The sequence below is a fragment of the Branchiostoma belcheri genome, unplaced genomic scaffold (genome assembly GCF_001625305.1).
Source record: "Branchiostoma belcheri isolate BF01 breed outbred unplaced genomic scaffold, Haploidv18h27 scaffold55, whole genome shotgun sequence".
NCBI classification, from domain to species: Eukaryota; Metazoa; Chordata; class Leptocardii; order Amphioxiformes; family Branchiostomatidae; genus Branchiostoma; species Branchiostoma belcheri.
Window position 1 is genome coordinate 2,127,464 of NW_017804187.1, and position 17,263 is coordinate 2,144,726.

A 17,263-nucleotide genomic window follows, 5' to 3' on the forward strand; every position below is an offset into this window, starting at 1 on the left:
TTTAAGGGCATTTAATAGAGTTAATATATTCTAGACCTGTTACGGAATGGCAGGTACTGAAAGGCCTGCGCGACATACATGCCCATTTCGCTATTCAAAAGGGGGAAGCCAGGGTGCCAGATTGTTGGAAAGGCCAGTATACAGGCTAGCTTCTCAGCTGCAGGGCTAGCCTGGGTGCCAGGGCCAGTATACAGGATACCTTCTCGGCTCTAGAGCTAGCCTGAGTGCTAGATTGTTGCAAAGGCCAGTAAACAGGCCAGCTCCTCAGCTCCAGGGCTAGCCTGGGCGCCAGACTCTTGCAAAGGACAGTATACAGGCTAGCTCCATGGCTGCAGGGCTAGCCTGGGTACCAGACTGTTTCCAGGGTCAGTATACAGGCTAACTCCTCGGCTCCAAGGCTAGCCTGGGTGCCAGATTGTTGCAAAGGCTCCTTGGCTCCAGGGCTAGCCTGGGTGCCAGACTGTTGCCAGGGCCAGTATACAGGACAGCTCCTTTGCTCCAGAGCTAGCCTGGGTGCCAGACTGCTGCCAGGGCCCGTATAGCTCTGACTGAGGACTGGCCGGTGTACTGGCCCTGACAACAGTCAGGTTTCCAGGCTATCAAGGGGAATTTATCAAGGGCGGTTCTTTACTTTTAAATCAGTAGTAACGCAGCTATGATGACAGAGTGCGACCTTCGCATTATATAACTGAACTATGTACCATCACTTATGCGGTATGCCATGTTGCCATGTTGCTAGGGTCGGTCAGAAAACCTGTAACACACCATTTTCCCTAATCTCCAAGCACATCCCTTTCGGTGGCAAAAAGGCAGTATCAAATTGGCCAGCAGTATCCATTAGCCAGGTAGGGGTAGCGACAAAAAACGGCCATATATACAAAGCTAACGATGATTCCCCCACAACCTCTGCTTGGAGAGTACATTTTCCCAGGGTCTTGGTGTATAGCGTACATTCTCAACACTTGGCATATGTCCAGAACAGTTAGCTGGCCTGTCACTGAACTTGGCAAAATAGATTTAGATTGATGTCAGCTGTCGTGTTAGTTTGGCTTTAAAGTTGACCCGTGACAGCTTGGCGATAGCATTGTATTAAAGGAAACGTGACCGAGGAAAATATATATTCTGTCTATGATGTAGTTTTAAGTACTGTACAGGTAACCGCATACATACTCGTACACTCTGTACGTAAGGTGACGTTATCCACACATGTATTTAGCTTTGTTAGATCTTTAGTTGTAGGAGACCATACAAAAGTCTCTGTACTTTTTTGTTGTGTCAATAAAGAATCCCTATGGTAATATATGCGTGGCTCTTAGGCCTGGGGACCAGCTAAGGCACCGTACAGGTAATTTTTGCGCTGCACAACTTGATTTTCAAACTCAATTTTCTGGTCAGTCTTTTAATGTAATAAGTTGAATGAATCCTGCCCAATAGCATACTGGTATCTATTAGGCAAAAACGGTTGCTATCTAGATCTATAGAAGGTACTAAAAAGTAAAGAAACGATTCTCATAGCTTGTTTTGGGGCTATTTCAAACGCTTCAAATATAGAGTGATGGTAGGTAATGTCAATATCAGACAGATTTGCTCATCCAGAATATTTTTTTTTTTTTTGCCACCCTGAAATTGCATTGGATGCCTTTAACGTTGACCCATGACGACATGGTGATATCATTGAAAGGAGAATTGACCGAGGAGAATGTATTGTCTGCCTCCAAAAGTTCTTAATGAAAGGCGAGGGTTCGCAGGACAAAACGCCAGCGGGGAGCCTTGGGAAATGGACCGGCGGTATGGGGACTGGGTTATGTGAAAAAGTTTAGCCTCCACCAGGCCTTTCTACGGGAACACGGATCGTAGATTTCGGCACAAAAAAAAGAGAGTAAAATTGGCCAAGGACGTCAGTCCGCGGTAAGTTGGTTCTTCTTCCAAACCTACAAGGCGGCCAAACTCCTCTGGCAAATATTCTCCTATATATAGCTAGTGTAGTTAGTCTGGTAGGGACTAGAAAAAGGTGGCATTGGTTTCTTTTTAAAAGGGCAAAGATTCCCACATTGAGTCACTTACTAGCCCCAGTCCCCAGTCAGTATTTCTGACAGTCTTTCAAGTCGTCTTTCTTGCTACTTCTCCGTAGGTGAATTAATTAAAGCCGACCTGCTAGATTCTTAGGCAAAAGATACGCGATCAACTCCCTGCATAGTGATGAAGAAATTCGGTCGAAGGTCGGTCATCCGTAAACATGGGCTCATTTCTCACAAACTCAGCAAGAGATTAACATTTATTACATGATTGATATGATTTTAATAATAAAAGCATATGATTAAGTTTCGTTTTGCAGCGCCTGTGATCCACGTTCCCTCGCCTGGTGTGAAGTCGGTTCGTCCGGCGAGGTCGCTGTGATTCTTCCTCCTAATTTGTTGGACCTGTAGGAAGAAAATAACATGTGAATGAAGGAATAAATGAATGAACGAACGAACGAATGAATGAATGGATGAATGAACGAACGAGTACGAGTGAATGCATGAATGAATGAATGAACGAGCGAATGACTGAATGAAGGAACGAAATAATAAATGAATAAAAAGTACAGTTGTTCTCGTCGCTACATGTTGTATCAATACATCTCAATAGATAAATGGAATGAATGAATGAATGAATGGATGAACGAATGAACGAACGAACGAGCGAACGAGCGAATGACTGAGTGAACGAACTTATAAATAAGTAAAAAGTACAGTTGTTCTCGTCGCTACATGTGGTATCAATAAATCTCAATAGATAAATGAAATGGAATGAATGAATGAATGAACGAATTACTGAATGAATGAATGAAGTACAAATGAATGAAAATTACAGTTGTTCTCGTCGCTGAAGTCATGACAGTCGTACAGCCCGTCACAGCGCCGCTCCTCCGGGATACAGCCTCCGTTATCGCACTGCCACAGTCCGGGCTGACAGGCTGGGGGTGGAGAGGGAAAGAAAATTTTAAAAAACAAGAACAGAAAGAAAAATACGTAAAAAAACAGTTACTAGTATACTCAAGCAGCTCGATATGATTTTGGAAGCGTTCAGACGCTTCAGGTAGCATCCACTACCTTTTGTCAGTGACACTGGAGAGCTGTCAGAAAAAGCAAGTTTAGACATTGTATAATTAAAAAGTACGAAGAAAGAAAAACACGTTGACAAAGGTTCCAGGCATACAGGTAAAACGCGATACTCAACAACATTTTAAACTCAGTATCAGTACAGCCGCCCTTTGGCGTAACACACCAGCTTCACAGGCACGCGGCGCGGCGGCAGCTGGCTATATTACACTGAACGACTTGTTACACCCAACCTCTGTATATTACTACTGGATAGATGAATGAATAAACGAATGCGAGAAAGAGGGAAAGAAGAAACAAAGAAGGGATGAGCGAATTACTCGATATGTGGTCGTTAGGTATATACGTGTAAGGTTGAAAACTTTAAAAACCGGAGCACTCACGTGGTCTGGTGACGACATTTCCGCAGTTCGCCTCGTCACTTCCGTCCCCGCAGTCGTCAAAACCGTCACACAGCCAGGAGATGACTCCGGGCACGTCAAAGATACACCGGCCGTTATCGCACTGGAAGTACATCACTCCGCACAGGTCTGCAATATACATACATGTAACGTTACATATCTACATGTAAATATACATATTGTGCAGTAGGGGTATCCCCACTAGGTAGCTTTAAATTACCCTGGGCACGTCGAAAATACAGCGGCCGTTATCGCACTGGAAGTACATCACGCCGCACAGGTCTGAAACACGAAATCGGAGTTTTTAGACTCTTGTTTTATTTTAGCCTGGGTGCCATCCTCCATAGTTACCGTCGACTTCAAGCAGACATTTTGGATGGCTGCATAGACTAGACAGTATCAAAGAGTGGCGTATACGGAGGATGACACCCAGGGTACAAGTTTTTCGCAGAGCGCACCACACTTGTTTGCAATATGGTACATTATTCTTTAGCCACATAAACACACGGAAACACAAACACACCACAGACATACACACACACGCGGGCACACACACACGCGCGCGCGGGGGCACGCGCGCACACACACGCACACAGAAACACACACACACAGACACACACACAGAGAAACACAATTCATGCCGAATACAGTCTGAATCGAATCCACCCCATTCTCCTAGACGAGTATTTGGCTAAAATGTTGCGACTAGCGAGCTAAGACATTGTGTACACAGTTATGTTCTTTACCATGAAACTTTTCCATACGCTATTGCCTGATGGTGGATTATACTACATACTACACATTAGCAGTACAGATGCCGCCTAGTACAGTCTGATCCACACATGATAAAGATAAAGATAAAAACAAAATCCTCACCGTTTTGTCCAGACACGTTGGCGATGAGGAAAGCCACGAAGCTGACGAGCAGAAGCAGTTTAGCCGCCGCCATCTTGTTTCGTCCCTGTTCCCCACCCCTATCCTGTACAGGAAGGCAGTACACAGTGGTGTTAGCTTTAGATATGGTAAGATCCGGACACGCTGCTACCATAACTAGGTGCCACTCTATGTGTACAACACATAAGAGCGACCACCAAGAAAAAGATTAAAAGCATAATGCTACAAAAATATCTATTGTGGATCGTTGAACTTGTAACGAGATTTTCTTTTTAAAAAAGACACTAGATATAAAAAGATGTTAAATTTGCAATTGTACAGACTAACTAGGTAAACGAAGCAAACAACAGATGGGCATTTTCTCACTGACTCTAATATCATTAGAGATTAGCCAAAGTCCAATAGTCCACACGTATGCATTGGCTGTGAAGCAAGTCCTTAGTGGTGAATACTATCTGCACACAGGTAGACAGGCCTGTCCCTGGTGCTGAACGCCATCCACACACATAAAACAAGTACTAATACTTTGCATTAAACATTAGCTTTATACATAAGCAGCTCTGTCCTTGGTGCTGAACACTATCAACTCATAACAAAAGGCACATATTCTTGCTGCTTGCTTTGCCCTTGTTCTAGAACAATAACTCAGATCAACAAGAATAACAAAGTAGAACTGCATAAACAAAACAAGCAACAAATATACACTTAACTTCGAAACACAACTTTTTCTTGCCCATTTTATAAGGAACGTAGCTAATAGATCAAGAAATCACATTGTATTGCTCTTTTAGAGTATGTCAAAAGCAAGACATCAGGTCAAAATGAGGCTAGGGTATCCTACTGTCGAGTAATAACGTTACATGTGATGCTGAGGTCACATTTCCAAACCAGGCTGTTTCGATTAATGAAAAATCAACAATTTGCATCAATAATATACGCAAATAGTTCCCATTAATAATATTTCCAACTTATTTTGTGCTTTGTTGTCTTTTATATCCTACTTTTCGTTCCATAAGACTACCCGGCCGGATCCCGGTTTAGAAATGACTTCAGCGTAAGAAACGTAACAAATCATCTACGGTACCATGACGATACAAAAAGCGTTCCATAGAACAAAACAACCGAATTGTAAACAGAAACATTTCTTTCTGGCGTTGGTCTGGTTGTACGCTGTCGGTAAAAGTTGAGTTCCGGGCAAAATGTGCTCCACCGTGTGTTGCTTCCCACGTGAAAACATCAGCGATTGTATTGAAGACTCGGGAAACATTACAACTGTCGACGAAAACAGGAAAAAGGTTATATTATCACCAGAAGAGCCATGTACAAGCAAGAAGGAATCTGGAGCTACCACAGCAGACCTAGCGGTGTCTTGTATGGAAGTGACGTGGACATGTATTAGTATCTCTGACAAAGATTCCAGGGTCGGCGATGATTGGCTGAATGGCGGCTGGATATCTGATGACGGGCTGTCACGTGTTTTTACATATTTGGACATGGCGGGACTGTTGTCTTGTGCGTGTGTCTGCAAGCAGTGGTACAGGTAGGGTCTAATTTTGCCAGTTTTGTTGAATGTTTATTATCATTGACGATATAACTAAAATGGTGAATGATACGATTTAGCTTGCAATGGGATGAAATATTAGAATCAGTTTAAGGCCTGTCTTTGGTGCTGAACTCCATCCATGGCCACGCACACACATACACAGTCAAACAACACCTGTCCTTGGTGCTGAAAACCATCCATACACAAAGACACACAAACACACAGGCGAACATACCTGCAAACATACCTGTCCTTGGTGCTGAACACCATCCACACACAGGCAAACATACCTGTCCTTGGTGCTGAACACCATCCACCCACAGTCAAACATGCCTGTCCTAGGTGCTGATCACACCTTTCCTTAGTGCTGAACGTCCCTGTCCTTGGTGCTGAATGATATCCAACACAAGTAAACAAACATTTTGCCTTGCCATCACCTTTATACTCAGATGTGCCCATCTGCCCGACGTGTGGACCAGAAGAACCGTCACAGTTGACTTTACTTTGAGCGCTGATCACTCCTTCTACAAACCGACAGAGGAAACCACGACTGTCTTAAAGACATTCAGACACTGTCTTAGGAACGTGAAGGTCAGTTTTTACAAACTTCTTCTTAACGTCTGTCACCATGGTAACTGGTGCTGTAGCAGACACCCTGTGGTGTTAGGTTACATTATGTAGCAGGACAGAGCTGAATCACCATATATATGAATGTATTTGAGTAAGAATGAACAGAGAGGTAGTTTCATGAAAGTTCATATGTGTTGGTAGTTACGTGTTTAGAGTTAAAACTTTTGGTCCAACACAAAAAATTGTCTCGCCTACAGCTTTCAACCAGTCACTCTGGTCTTCCTCAGTAGACTGACCCAGTAAAGCTTGTCACCTGGCTTCTTTGAAGTGCGACGTCAACACTAGGTCAAAGGTACATGTATCTGGTAGACGATGTCGGCCCCCGTCGCGGTTCAATGAAGGGTGATGGGCAAGGATAGAGAGGTAGTTTGGTGGGCTAGACTATGTGAAGGTAAACATTATACTTTGCTTTGCGAATGTTACCTTTCTAGTTTTCATAGTGTTTCTTTTTGTTACCCATAGCTCTCCCTTCCACGGGAGGAATGCCCTTACGCCAAGTCTCGTAATGTCACGCGAAAAATCGCGTGGGTGGAGGTGAGCATCCTAGTGCTAGCAGCTGCGCATGCGGGACGCCTGAACAGCTTGGAGGTCAGTGTATAGAGAAGTTTGCTGATACAACAAAAATGTGTTTGTGTGTGTGTGTGTGTGTTTGTGTGTGTGTGTGTGTGTGTGTGTGTGTGTGTGTGTGTGTGTGTGTGTGTGTGTGTCCACAATTCAATACACACACATCCTTGATGCTATTTCCGGAGGTTTTGCAAGGGTAACAATACGGGTAAGGGGTGGAGTCTGCCATCTCTAGTTGCCTTTAGTTGCGAGGAATGCTTTAAGCATGTGACCTGTAGTGTACTGTGTTTTTCAGCTGCACGCCTTTGAACACACGCTATACAAGGACCCTGTCTGTGCCGGCCGTCGGTGCAGTTCCATCACGTTTCCCATGAAGGAATTTCTCAGCGAGGTCAGTCCGATTGGAACAGATTTTCATCTAGCACGAAAGTTCATCTGAGTTGGTAGAATATATAATAAGAAACTTTAAACTGTTATTCAACACAAAGGTTTACATGAGATGATAATTTCATCAGGTTGGTGAATGATTGAATAGCAAAGTTCAATCATTCACAACAACATGTTTAACAAGAGCTGACATTTCTATGACTGTCTGTCATCGTACGAGGGGTGATCCAAAAGTTCTCGGCCTCACCAAGAAGAAAGAGGTGAAACTCCCATTCTGGGGTATAACTGTATACTATGATGTCTTACATCACTGCACACAAAAATGCAAATTTTTATATTCATTAATTAGCACGTGACGCCCCGTGAAAATGGGGCAGGTGAGGGCAAATTCACAAAATGGCCGCAACAGAAGCTCGTGCTGTGATCAAGTGTATCGATAAAAAGTGATGTCTCCCAAGGAAGTCCATTAACACATGGTCAATACACTTGGTGATGACTCCCCTTCTCATTAAACTGTAAAGAAGTGGGTTGCCAACGTCAAGCGTGACAAGGAGAGCACGAAAGATGAACACAGGTCGAGACGCCCTAAAATCAGCACCACGGACAATCCAGTTGAGGCCATCCATCACATGATAGTAAATGGCAGATGTGACACTGTCCAACGTGTAGCAGGTTTATTCGCCTGAGTTGTGGATCAGTTCACAGTGTTTTGTCGAACATCCTGGGGATGAGCAAGCTGTCTGTACGGTGGGTGCCTAGAATGTTGTCTGAACATTGGAAGTTAGACAGGCTGGACATTTCAATGAACGAATTCAGTCCATCAAGGCAATTTACTCAAACGATTTGTCATCCAATATGAGACATGGGTGCACCACTTTCACCCCGAATCAAAACGACAGAGCAAATAATTGATGAAGAACGGGTCCCAGCCCACCAAGCGAGTTTCACCCGTTGACAAGGTTTTGGTCTCTGTTTGCTGGGACAGTGAGGGGGTTATCGTTATTGACTATCTGCAAAAGGGTCAGACCATCAATGGGGTGTTCTGTGCACCAGAATTACGACAGTTGAGGGCAACAATCACAGAGAAAAGGAGAGAAAAGCTCCGAGTCGACGTGCTGACAATGCACCTGTCCACACAGCATAGGGGTCAGTGGCAGCAGCAAACGAATGTGGCTTTGAAATGTTACCCCACTCTTCCTATTCACCTGACCTAGCACCGTCGGACTTGTACCTGTTTCCTAAACTGAAGTTTCACTTACGTGGTCAACGTAGTGATGGTGATGATGGCGTCATTGATGTGGTTTAGGCATTTTTAAGGGCTTCAGACGCAATATTCTTCCACAAGGGAAAGAAAAGCTCGAACATCGCGAGACCAAGTGCAATGAAGTTAGAGGGGACTATGTTAAAAAATAGTGCAAGAAAAATTTTTCTGCCATGACGTTTTTTGGGAGAGGCCGAGAACTTTTGGATCACCCCTCGTAACTGCCCTTATAAAAATGATAGATGGTCATTGAATCATCAAATATTTAGATTTTACACAGCCAAAACACAACCGAAGTAACGCAATGCATTTTTGTCCTAGAAATTTAATAGAAGCCTTAAGACTACTCTATACGTAACGCTTAATTTATTTTGACTGTGTAAAAACTTAAACTTATCCAATATCTGCTGACGTCCTTTTTTGTTTGTTTGTTTGTTTGTTTTGTTTGCTTGTTTGTTTGTTTTTAAGGTCCTCGCCTGTTCCCCGGGGCTCCAACGTTTGGTAGTGAACGGCCTCCAGTGGGAGCAGTGCGGTATATTCCCCTCTTCCCTACCCTTGCTGCCGAACCTCCGCCATCTTGCCCTGAACTACACCAAGGATTACGACACCAGGACGAGAGCTAGAGGACGCCGGGACAAAGTACCGAGACCGGTGTCGCTGTTACCTGAGTCGCCTTCGCAGATACAGATTCTGAAGTTACAGAGCACATATATCATTGAAAAGTTTTTACAGGTAAAAAGTCTGATGTGACAAAGCCTATCTATCATCTTACAACTTAGCCTCTACTGACCGATCTTCATCGAACGCGTCGAACTCCCAATTCTATTTCGAACAGTCCTTCCGCCGCCGATTTTGACGGAGTGGCGGGGCTTATTGTGTTCGAAATAGAACAAGAGGCGGGGCTTATGGTGGTCGAAATAGAACAGGGGCGGGGCTTGTGGTGTTCGAAATAGAACAGGGGGCGAGGCTTATGGTGTTCGAAATCGAACAGGGGCGGGGCTTAATAGTGTTCGAAATAAAACAAGGGGCGTGGCTTATGGTGTTCGAAATATAATACGGGGCGGGGCTTCTGGTGTTCGAAGTAGACCTGAGGGCGGGGCTTATGGTGTTCGAAATAGAACAAGGGGCGGGGCTTATTGTGTTCGAAATAAAACAGGAGGCGGGGCTTATGGTGTTTGAAATAGAACAGGGGGGACTTATACTGTTCGAAATAGAACAAAAGGCGGGGCTTATGGCGTTCGAAATCGAACAAGGGTGGGGCTAATGGTGTTTGAAATAGAACAGGGGGCGGGGCTTATGGTGTTCGATCAGGAACGTTCTATTTCTACATTCTTGTAGGTCTTGAGTTCAGGAGGACTCCCGTGTTTGAAGACGCTCGTGGTGGTGACTCGGAACGAACGATACAACCCTTTCTTGCTGTCGGGTTGGGCCGACGTGTTCCGACGATTGCCGACGTTGCGACTCGGGCTGTTCTTTCTTGACGTCCACATGACCCCTGAGGAGTTTTGGCCCTTCCTGAGACCTGACCTGCCGGTCACTGACCTGGGATTTTGTACCCCAAGCGTTTTTCCAAGCCTACAGATAGAAGCTGTGATGAGAATGATACCCGACTTATACAGCTCAACACTCGAGTCGTTCTTTTTGCTCGGGATTTGCGGACTGTTCTGTCAAGAAAGCCTGGTCGACATCGTCCGGAAATGCACGAAGCTGGCGAAGCTGGTCGTCGAACCGACGCTTCTAGCCGAGACGGTGGCGAAGATTGCCGAAGCGGGCCGGAGTCGGCTGAAGACGCTGGTCGTTCAGTGGATGATGGACAGGGTGAAGTCCGATCCGACACGACTGCGCCTGCTCAGTGCAGACGACATTCGAACTTTGAAAGATCACGTGACCGCGACTCTACAGCAGCCCTCTGAAGTTGCGCTGCACACCAAAATGGCACCAAACTATCGACTTCACGTGGAAAACTTTATATAAAAGTTCACTCCAAGAAAACTTGCCTTGAAAGATTCCTGTGTGATTAGTTGCGTTTTAATACTAGTTAAAGAACTTTGCCAAGAAGTGTCTGTGTGTGTGTCTGATGTCTGTCTGTATGTGTGTGTGCGCGCGTGTGTGTGTGTGTGTGTGTGTGAGAGAGAGAGAGAGAGAGAGAGAGAGAGAGGAGGTGTGTGTGTGTGTGTGTGTGTGTGTGTGTGTGTGTGTGTGTGTGTGTGTGTGTGTGTTTGTGTTCGTTCATGCGTGCGTGAACATCTTAAAGTTTCTGTTATAATGTAGCAAACTAGCCGGGAGCTAGTGAAACGTAACAATTTAGCCTCCTAGTATCTGCTTGGAGATTAATTAATCTAACTGCACAGAAGTAGTCCGACCAGTCTGTGTTGACTTTTGACCTCATCTAACTGCCGACAGAGAGATGTATTTTATGAAGGAATGGCTTAAATAACAGTTTGAGATGTGTTTTATGACTGAATGGCTCGAATAACACTTTGAAATTCGAGGTAGAACAACCAATAGCATGGCGGAGTCGAATTTTGGGAACTGTTTGCAGTTGTTAAGTTTCGTAGTAGTGTCGGTGACTTGTCTTGTGTCTGTTGTACCGGCCGGCGCTGACAGGGAGTTCGGGGAGGCCAGAGGTCGTCTGAGGATAGCCGAGTTTCACCTGAGGAAGTTCGGAAGGGCAACCATGGAGGAGCCGGCGGAAGTTCAAGTTATTATCAAGGTTTGTCTCTGTGTGTGTGTGTGTGTGTGTGTGTGTGTGTGTGTGTGTGTGTCTATATGAGTGCGTGTGTGTGCGTGTGTGTGTGTGTGTGTGTGTGTGTGTGTTTGTGTGTGTGTGTGTCTGTGTGTGCCTGTTTGTCTGCCTGTATGTCTGTCTGTCTGTGTGTGTGTGAGGGGGTGAAGTCTGCCATCTCTGACACATATTTCCCCTTACAGCTAATCCGTAGATATGACATCTTGCTGTTGTTAGGGATCATGGACATCACAGGAAAGGCTATCTACGAGCTCTTCGACAAGATCACCATGTGAGCTGCAGCGTCATTCATACATAATGTTTACCTTCTCCCGGTCTAACCTAACAAACTACTGCTCTCGGCTATGTTTGTAGTTACATGTTTAAAGTTAAAACTTTCGATCAAACACAATAAAGTTCTTTCGACCAGTTACTCTGGTCTTCCTCAGTAGACTGACCCAGTGAGGTCTGTCACGTGGCTTCTTTGAAGTGTGACGTCAACATCTTGTAGACGATGTCGGCCCCGTCGCGGTTGAGTGAGGGGTGAAGGGCCCTGATGTAAATATCCTCTTTCACCCCTCACAGGAATATTGGACATTGCATAAGACTATATCCTGTTAAGTTTATATTTTCATATTTCAAGTGATATGGGTGAAGACGAAGACTACGGAATTATCGTCAGCAAGAGGGTTGGGATCGTGCCGAGAGAGCAGTTCGCAGTCATATACAGGTACAAAGGATCTCAATTCATGAAATAAAGGTGATATCACACTTGAAGTCACTTAAAGTAATGTTTACTCCATATATATAAAACCTTAGATATGTAGGACTCGCTCCGCAAAAAGTGCTTATTTTTCTGAGCTGGATGGCATTAGATATGTAGTAATTGGTACGTGCCGTTTTCGACTCACTGTACATTTGGTCTAGCCTCTACCAGGCTTTGGGAGGCGGATGGAAGGTATAGAAATTGGCCAAATGGAGAGATAACATGCCAGGGGAATTGGTCCGCTAAAGGAGTACAGTTTGCCACTCTAGCGGACCAACTCCCCTGGCATGTCATCTCTCTATTTGGCCAATTTATACTCCTCCCAGCCGCCTCCCGAAGCCTGGTAGGCTACATCTGGTCAATTTATACTATTTAACAAGAGATAAAGTCTTATAAACGATATTTTTCTCTCATTATCAGGGTTGACAAAGGCGTGGTCATGACGGATTCCTATTATTACGAACTCGGGGGAGACGCCAGGGTCTTCGACAGAGCGCCATTCATTGTGAGGTTTTCGTTGCAGCAACTTGGTACGTAAAAATAGAATATATCAACGATCTTCAGTCACACAGGTCATGTACGATATAGTATACAGACGTAGAAGAACAAGAAACGTTGTGTTTGGGGGCCCCTTGCATGCATGATGTGTCAGCCTACCTTACAGCATTCGTAATTGGGTTCTGTATATTCTTTTTTTCAGATCAGGCATCGTGCGAAGAAGAAAGTTGTCACAACAAGGAATTGCCAGGTACGTACTTTTGTGACCACACATTACTCGTACATCTTACCTCATTTTGATTGGAATTATACTTATATTATTGATTGATTATTTCAGTGCTAGATGACATTGCCCTGGTAGCTGTCCACCCCTCAGCCACCGACACGGCACGGGAGTTAGACCGTCTGGCGGACGTGTATACTGACGTATGCGCAAGGTGGAATATACAGGTCTGTTTGTTTGTTTGTTTGTTTGTTTGTTTGTTTGTTTGTCCGCCACCAACACGGCGCGGGAGATAGACCGTCTGGTGGACGTGTATACTGACGTATGCGCAAGGTGGAATATACAGGTCTGTTTAAAGTTACATTTTACAACTTTCGATCCAACACAAAGTTATCTCACCTAGAGCACTCGACCAGTCACTCTGGTCTTCCTCAGTAGACTGACCCAGTGAGGCTTGCCACGTGGCTTCTTTGAAGTGTGACGTCAACACTGGGTCAAGGGTATCTGGTAGATGATGTCGGCCCCCGTTGCGGTTGAGTGAAGGGTGATGGGCCCTGATGTAAATAGCCTCTTTCACCCCTCTCAGGAAATAGTCTTGTTCGGTGGCCAATATTCTTACAGTGTCCAGTGAAACAAAATGTCCAGGTGACTCGATGTAGAGCTGGTTGAATATATATCATATCATAATGCATATATCATTGTTTTCCACAGAACGTTTTGTTTGCAGGAAATTTCAGGGCAGGGTGCGACTACGTCACAGGGAAACAACTGAAGGCATCGCGCCTGCGCGCCAACTCGAAATTCCATTGGCCAATCGGGGATGACGTAGATACAACTCTTGCCAAATTAGGCTGTGCTTATGACAGGTAAAAACTATTCTTAAAAGTGGTTTTCGCCGATTTTTAAGTTAAGGATTCGTTAAAACGTATAGGTAACCAGTTTCTCTCACTTTCTTTTACTCACTCTTTGTGAGCTTATGTGTGTGTGTGTGTGTGTGTGTGTGTGTGTGTGTGTGTGTGTGTGTGTGTGTGTGTGTGTGTGTGAGTGTGTGTGTGTGTGTGTGTGTGTTTGCGTGTTTGTGTGTGTGAGAGTATTTGTGTGTGTGTGTTTGTGTGTGCTTGTCTGTGTGCGTGTCTGTGTGCGTGTCTGTGTGTGTGTGTGTGTGTGTGTGTGTGCGTGTCTGTGTGTCTGTGTGTGTGTGTGTGTGTGTGTGTCTGCGTGCATGTGTATGCCCGTGTTTCTTCACTGTAGTTCCTATATGTTCCACCAGGGTGCGCTTACCATTTACCGCCTGCTATCTCTGATTGCTTGTAAAATACGTTATCAAGGCCATTTCTGTGTAAAAGAAAAAACTATCGATGACACAATTCATTGCAAGCTTCCTATAAATTGTACAGTGCAAGTTCTGACTCTCTTGTTTCTCCTTTCACACTAAGGTTTGTGTTGGCCGGGCAGGATTTGAAGCGGGCCTTCATCCCGGAGAGCGGCAAGATCTTTGAATACGACTCGGCGTACGATCTAGACAGAGACTTGGTGATCATCTCCTTGCTTTAATCAACTTAAAATCACTTGAATGTTAGCCTCCTTCCTTTAATACGACGCGGCTAGGCAAATTTCTGTCTCGTCAACGGTCGTTGCTATTTGAAACGAACGGTCGGAGCCATATCCGAACGTAGCATAACTTCTTCGAGGGGCAAAAACATTTAAACCTTATAAAAAGCATCATTTCAATTTCAAATGCACGACATCGCGAATAATTGTCAAGATATTAATGAAAGAAAATACATTTTTTATCGCAATTAATTATTGTTCGGAACTTTTTATCTTATTTATTGTAAGAATAAAATATTTGGGCATGTCTGTGTTTAGGTGGAGGATCTCAGTGACCACTATCCAATAGAGATACAGATTCAGCCGGCTGGAAGCCTGAAAAGTGAGTCATTTTAGGTAGTCATTTTCACCTGAGTGTAGTGAAGAAATAGGTGTAGAGTAAGTATATGAACACAGCATTGCGGCCTGCATGTGGTTCAAACCCATAACCTTTTGATTCTAAGCCGACAACCCTAACTAGAAGGTGTTCGTCATAAATTAGCAACACCTCATATTGTATTCTAGTGTTCCTTTTAAGTTTTTATATTTGTTTATATTTGCTCTTGATAAGAGTGCTTTTATGAGCACTTTGCTTTAAATTTTCTCAATTTTGTTTAAACAACTATGAATAAGAAAAACACAAACACAAGACCATCTTGCCACCATCTAATTCTTCTTCCGTCAGACCACTGGAACCTGAGAGGAGTAGAGAGTGAACAGTCGCTGAAGCTGTTCGACGCTCGAGCCTCCGTCCCTCGCCCGGCAGACTTGGTCACGACTTTTTCACAAACTTTTGAGGACTATCGTGTAAGTCAACTGACAACATTTCATTCCTTCCGAAAATATATATATAAATAATAAATGGATAAATTTCAAAGCCTTATGATGATAATCATAACTTTTGTAACCAAAATTATGGAAAAGTAATCGACTGGACAAAAGTCGTTCAAAGCCATTCAAAAAGTTTCTCAGTGTTCCTAATTTTGTTCCCATTTTATGTTGTATCGTTTCTCGTTCACTGGCCACCCTTGGTAATCAGCAAAGAACAGCTGTAGGGGCAAGCCAGTTGTCTTAAGATGCGATAAATGAATGAATAAATAAGACTGGACTCAAACAGTTGAAAATTTGGGTATTCACAGTTTTTTGTATGGTTCAGACCTGTTTCAGATACTGAAGTGTGTTTTACATTCTCAGGTTGAAACGCTGTACACGAAGACCGGCGACCTCCGCAAGATTCTCGCAGCAAAATTCTTCCCGGACGGTTCCAAACTTCAGAAGGAGATAAAAGACCTGAAGATCGTTCTGCACTTCTTGTCTCCAGACATTCTGCCGAGGTTTAAGAAAGCTTTCGGGGAGGAGGATAAGAACTTGACCTTGACTTTGGTGTGCGATGTTATTGAAGGTGGCTGTGAGATTAGTATATCGACACCTATGTAGGCATTGGGACTGAGATATCTTTGTTTGTTTGCTTGTCTGTTTGTTTGTTTAGGATCTCTATAGCTATTAGTGTGAATTTTACACTATTCTTCCTGAAGTCCGTAGTGAATCATCAGAGTAGTGTTTGGACCATCGCACACAGGGCATGCCCCTACTCTTTTTCGAAAGGCCTTAAGGTGCGGTCTGTTCTTGAACGTGCGTGGGGTGTGGCTCTCCTCAAGCACGAAACCTCCATTTAGCGTCCTATCCGAGGGACGTCCCTAACCGAAGCTATGTACTCATTTACACCTGAGTGAAGTGAAGAAAGTCGTGTAAAGTGTCTTTCCCAATGGCAAATTCAAGATCGGTGACATGGCAGGGTTCGAACCTGGGACCTCAAGCTTTTTCTTGCAAGTTGAACACACCATTGCAGCATTAATTGGGATTGACAGACTTCAAGTCAACCTTACACACAGACACTTTCCTCAGAAAAGACGCTGGAGACTCACACCGTTCCAACAACTTTATTCAAGCCCATCTGCAAAGTTTTTTCGTCTGGCATGGCAAAGATTCTCCATTTTCAGGCTCTTAGTGACACCTATGGTAATGGAGAGGCTATGGGAAAAGTTTAAAACAACATATCCCCAATATGAAAAAACTTAAACTGTTCTCCAACTCAAAATTTGACTCACCAGAAATTTTCGACTGAATCACTCAGTCTTCCTCAGCTATCTGACCCAAATGCTGTGGACACGTGATTTTTCCCACGTGGGACGTCAGCAAAGGGTCAAAGGTTGTCTGAAGTCATATCGCCCCCCGTCCCGGTTGAGCGATGGTTAAAGTGCCCCAACATATCCCCAACTACACATACAATCATGAACTTTAATATATTTCTTCAGAGTTACTGGATGCGGGTAAAGCTCAGACTTTACTATTACTTCATTATTGTCTGTACTATTGTCTTATAATATATAAGATACTTTTAAACACTATTGCAACATTAAGTATGGTTCCTTTTGAAACCTTGGGAACATACTCAGCTACCTGAGTCAAGTCACAGTCACATCACTGTCAGCATCACATCTGAGACATTACAACTGTAACACTGAACAGTCAAGCCATTTAAGTGTATAACCATTATTCATAACATCCAAAATAGAAATAAAACTAAAAGAACATTGCACTTTCTCATCCCAGCTGTAAGTTAAACACTTTTTATCACTCCGGTTTATTGCCTTTCCTGTCTTTTTCACAGATGCCTAAC

The 17,263-nt window shown here is 44.0% G+C and overlaps 2 protein-coding genes and 1 pseudogene across 2 annotated transcripts; 2 read left to right on the plus strand and 1 right to left on the minus strand.

Moving 5' to 3' along the window:
* Positions 1 to 2,348: 2,348 nt before the first annotated feature.
* On the minus strand, positions 2,349 to 3,626 carry LOC109481415 (very low-density lipoprotein receptor-like). The gene is made up of 3 exons (XM_019783970.1): positions 3,485 to 3,626; positions 2,852 to 2,956; positions 2,349 to 2,420 (listed from the first exon to the last, which is right to left on the minus strand). Exons 1-3 carry the CDS (start codon positions 3,615 to 3,617, stop codon positions 2,407 to 2,409), a joined length of 252 nt encoding a protein of 83 aa, XP_019639529.1. The 5' UTR covers positions 3,618 to 3,626; the 3' UTR covers positions 2,349 to 2,406.
* Positions 3,627 to 5,889: 2,263 nt separating this feature from the next.
* Positions 5,890 to 10,755, plus strand: LOC109481334. Its single transcript, XM_019783866.1, has 6 exons — positions 5,890 to 5,936; positions 6,389 to 6,530; positions 7,032 to 7,157; positions 7,429 to 7,524; positions 9,250 to 9,513; positions 10,120 to 10,755. The coding sequence occupies exons 1-6, from the start codon at positions 5,890 to 5,892 to the stop codon at positions 10,753 to 10,755; spliced, it is 1,311 nt and encodes a 436-aa protein (XP_019639425.1).
* Positions 10,756 to 11,290: 535 nt separating this feature from the next.
* LOC109481335 lies at positions 11,291 to 16,020 on the plus strand (annotated as a pseudogene).
* Positions 16,021 to 17,263: the final 1,243 nt, after the last annotated feature.

Coding starts and splice junctions, on each gene's coding strand:
- LOC109481415 (XM_019783970.1), bottom strand. CDS start 3,617: ATGTACTTCCAGTGCGATAACGGCCGGTGTATCTTTGACGTGCCCGGA. Junction 2,957..3,484: donor AAATGTCGTCACCAGACCAC/GTGAGTGCTCCG, acceptor CTCCACCCCCAG/CCTGTCAGCCCGGACTGTGG.
- LOC109481334 (XM_019783866.1), top strand. CDS start 5,890: ATGGCGGGACTGTTGTCTTGTGCGTGTGTCTGCAAGCAGTGGTACAG. Junction 7,158..7,428: donor GACGCCTGAACAGCTTGGAG/GTCAGTGTATAG, acceptor TGTGTTTTTCAG/CTGCACGCCTTTGAACACAC. Junction 7,525..9,249: donor TGAAGGAATTTCTCAGCGAG/GTCAGTCCGATT, acceptor TTTGTTTTTAAG/GTCCTCGCCTGTTCCCCGGG.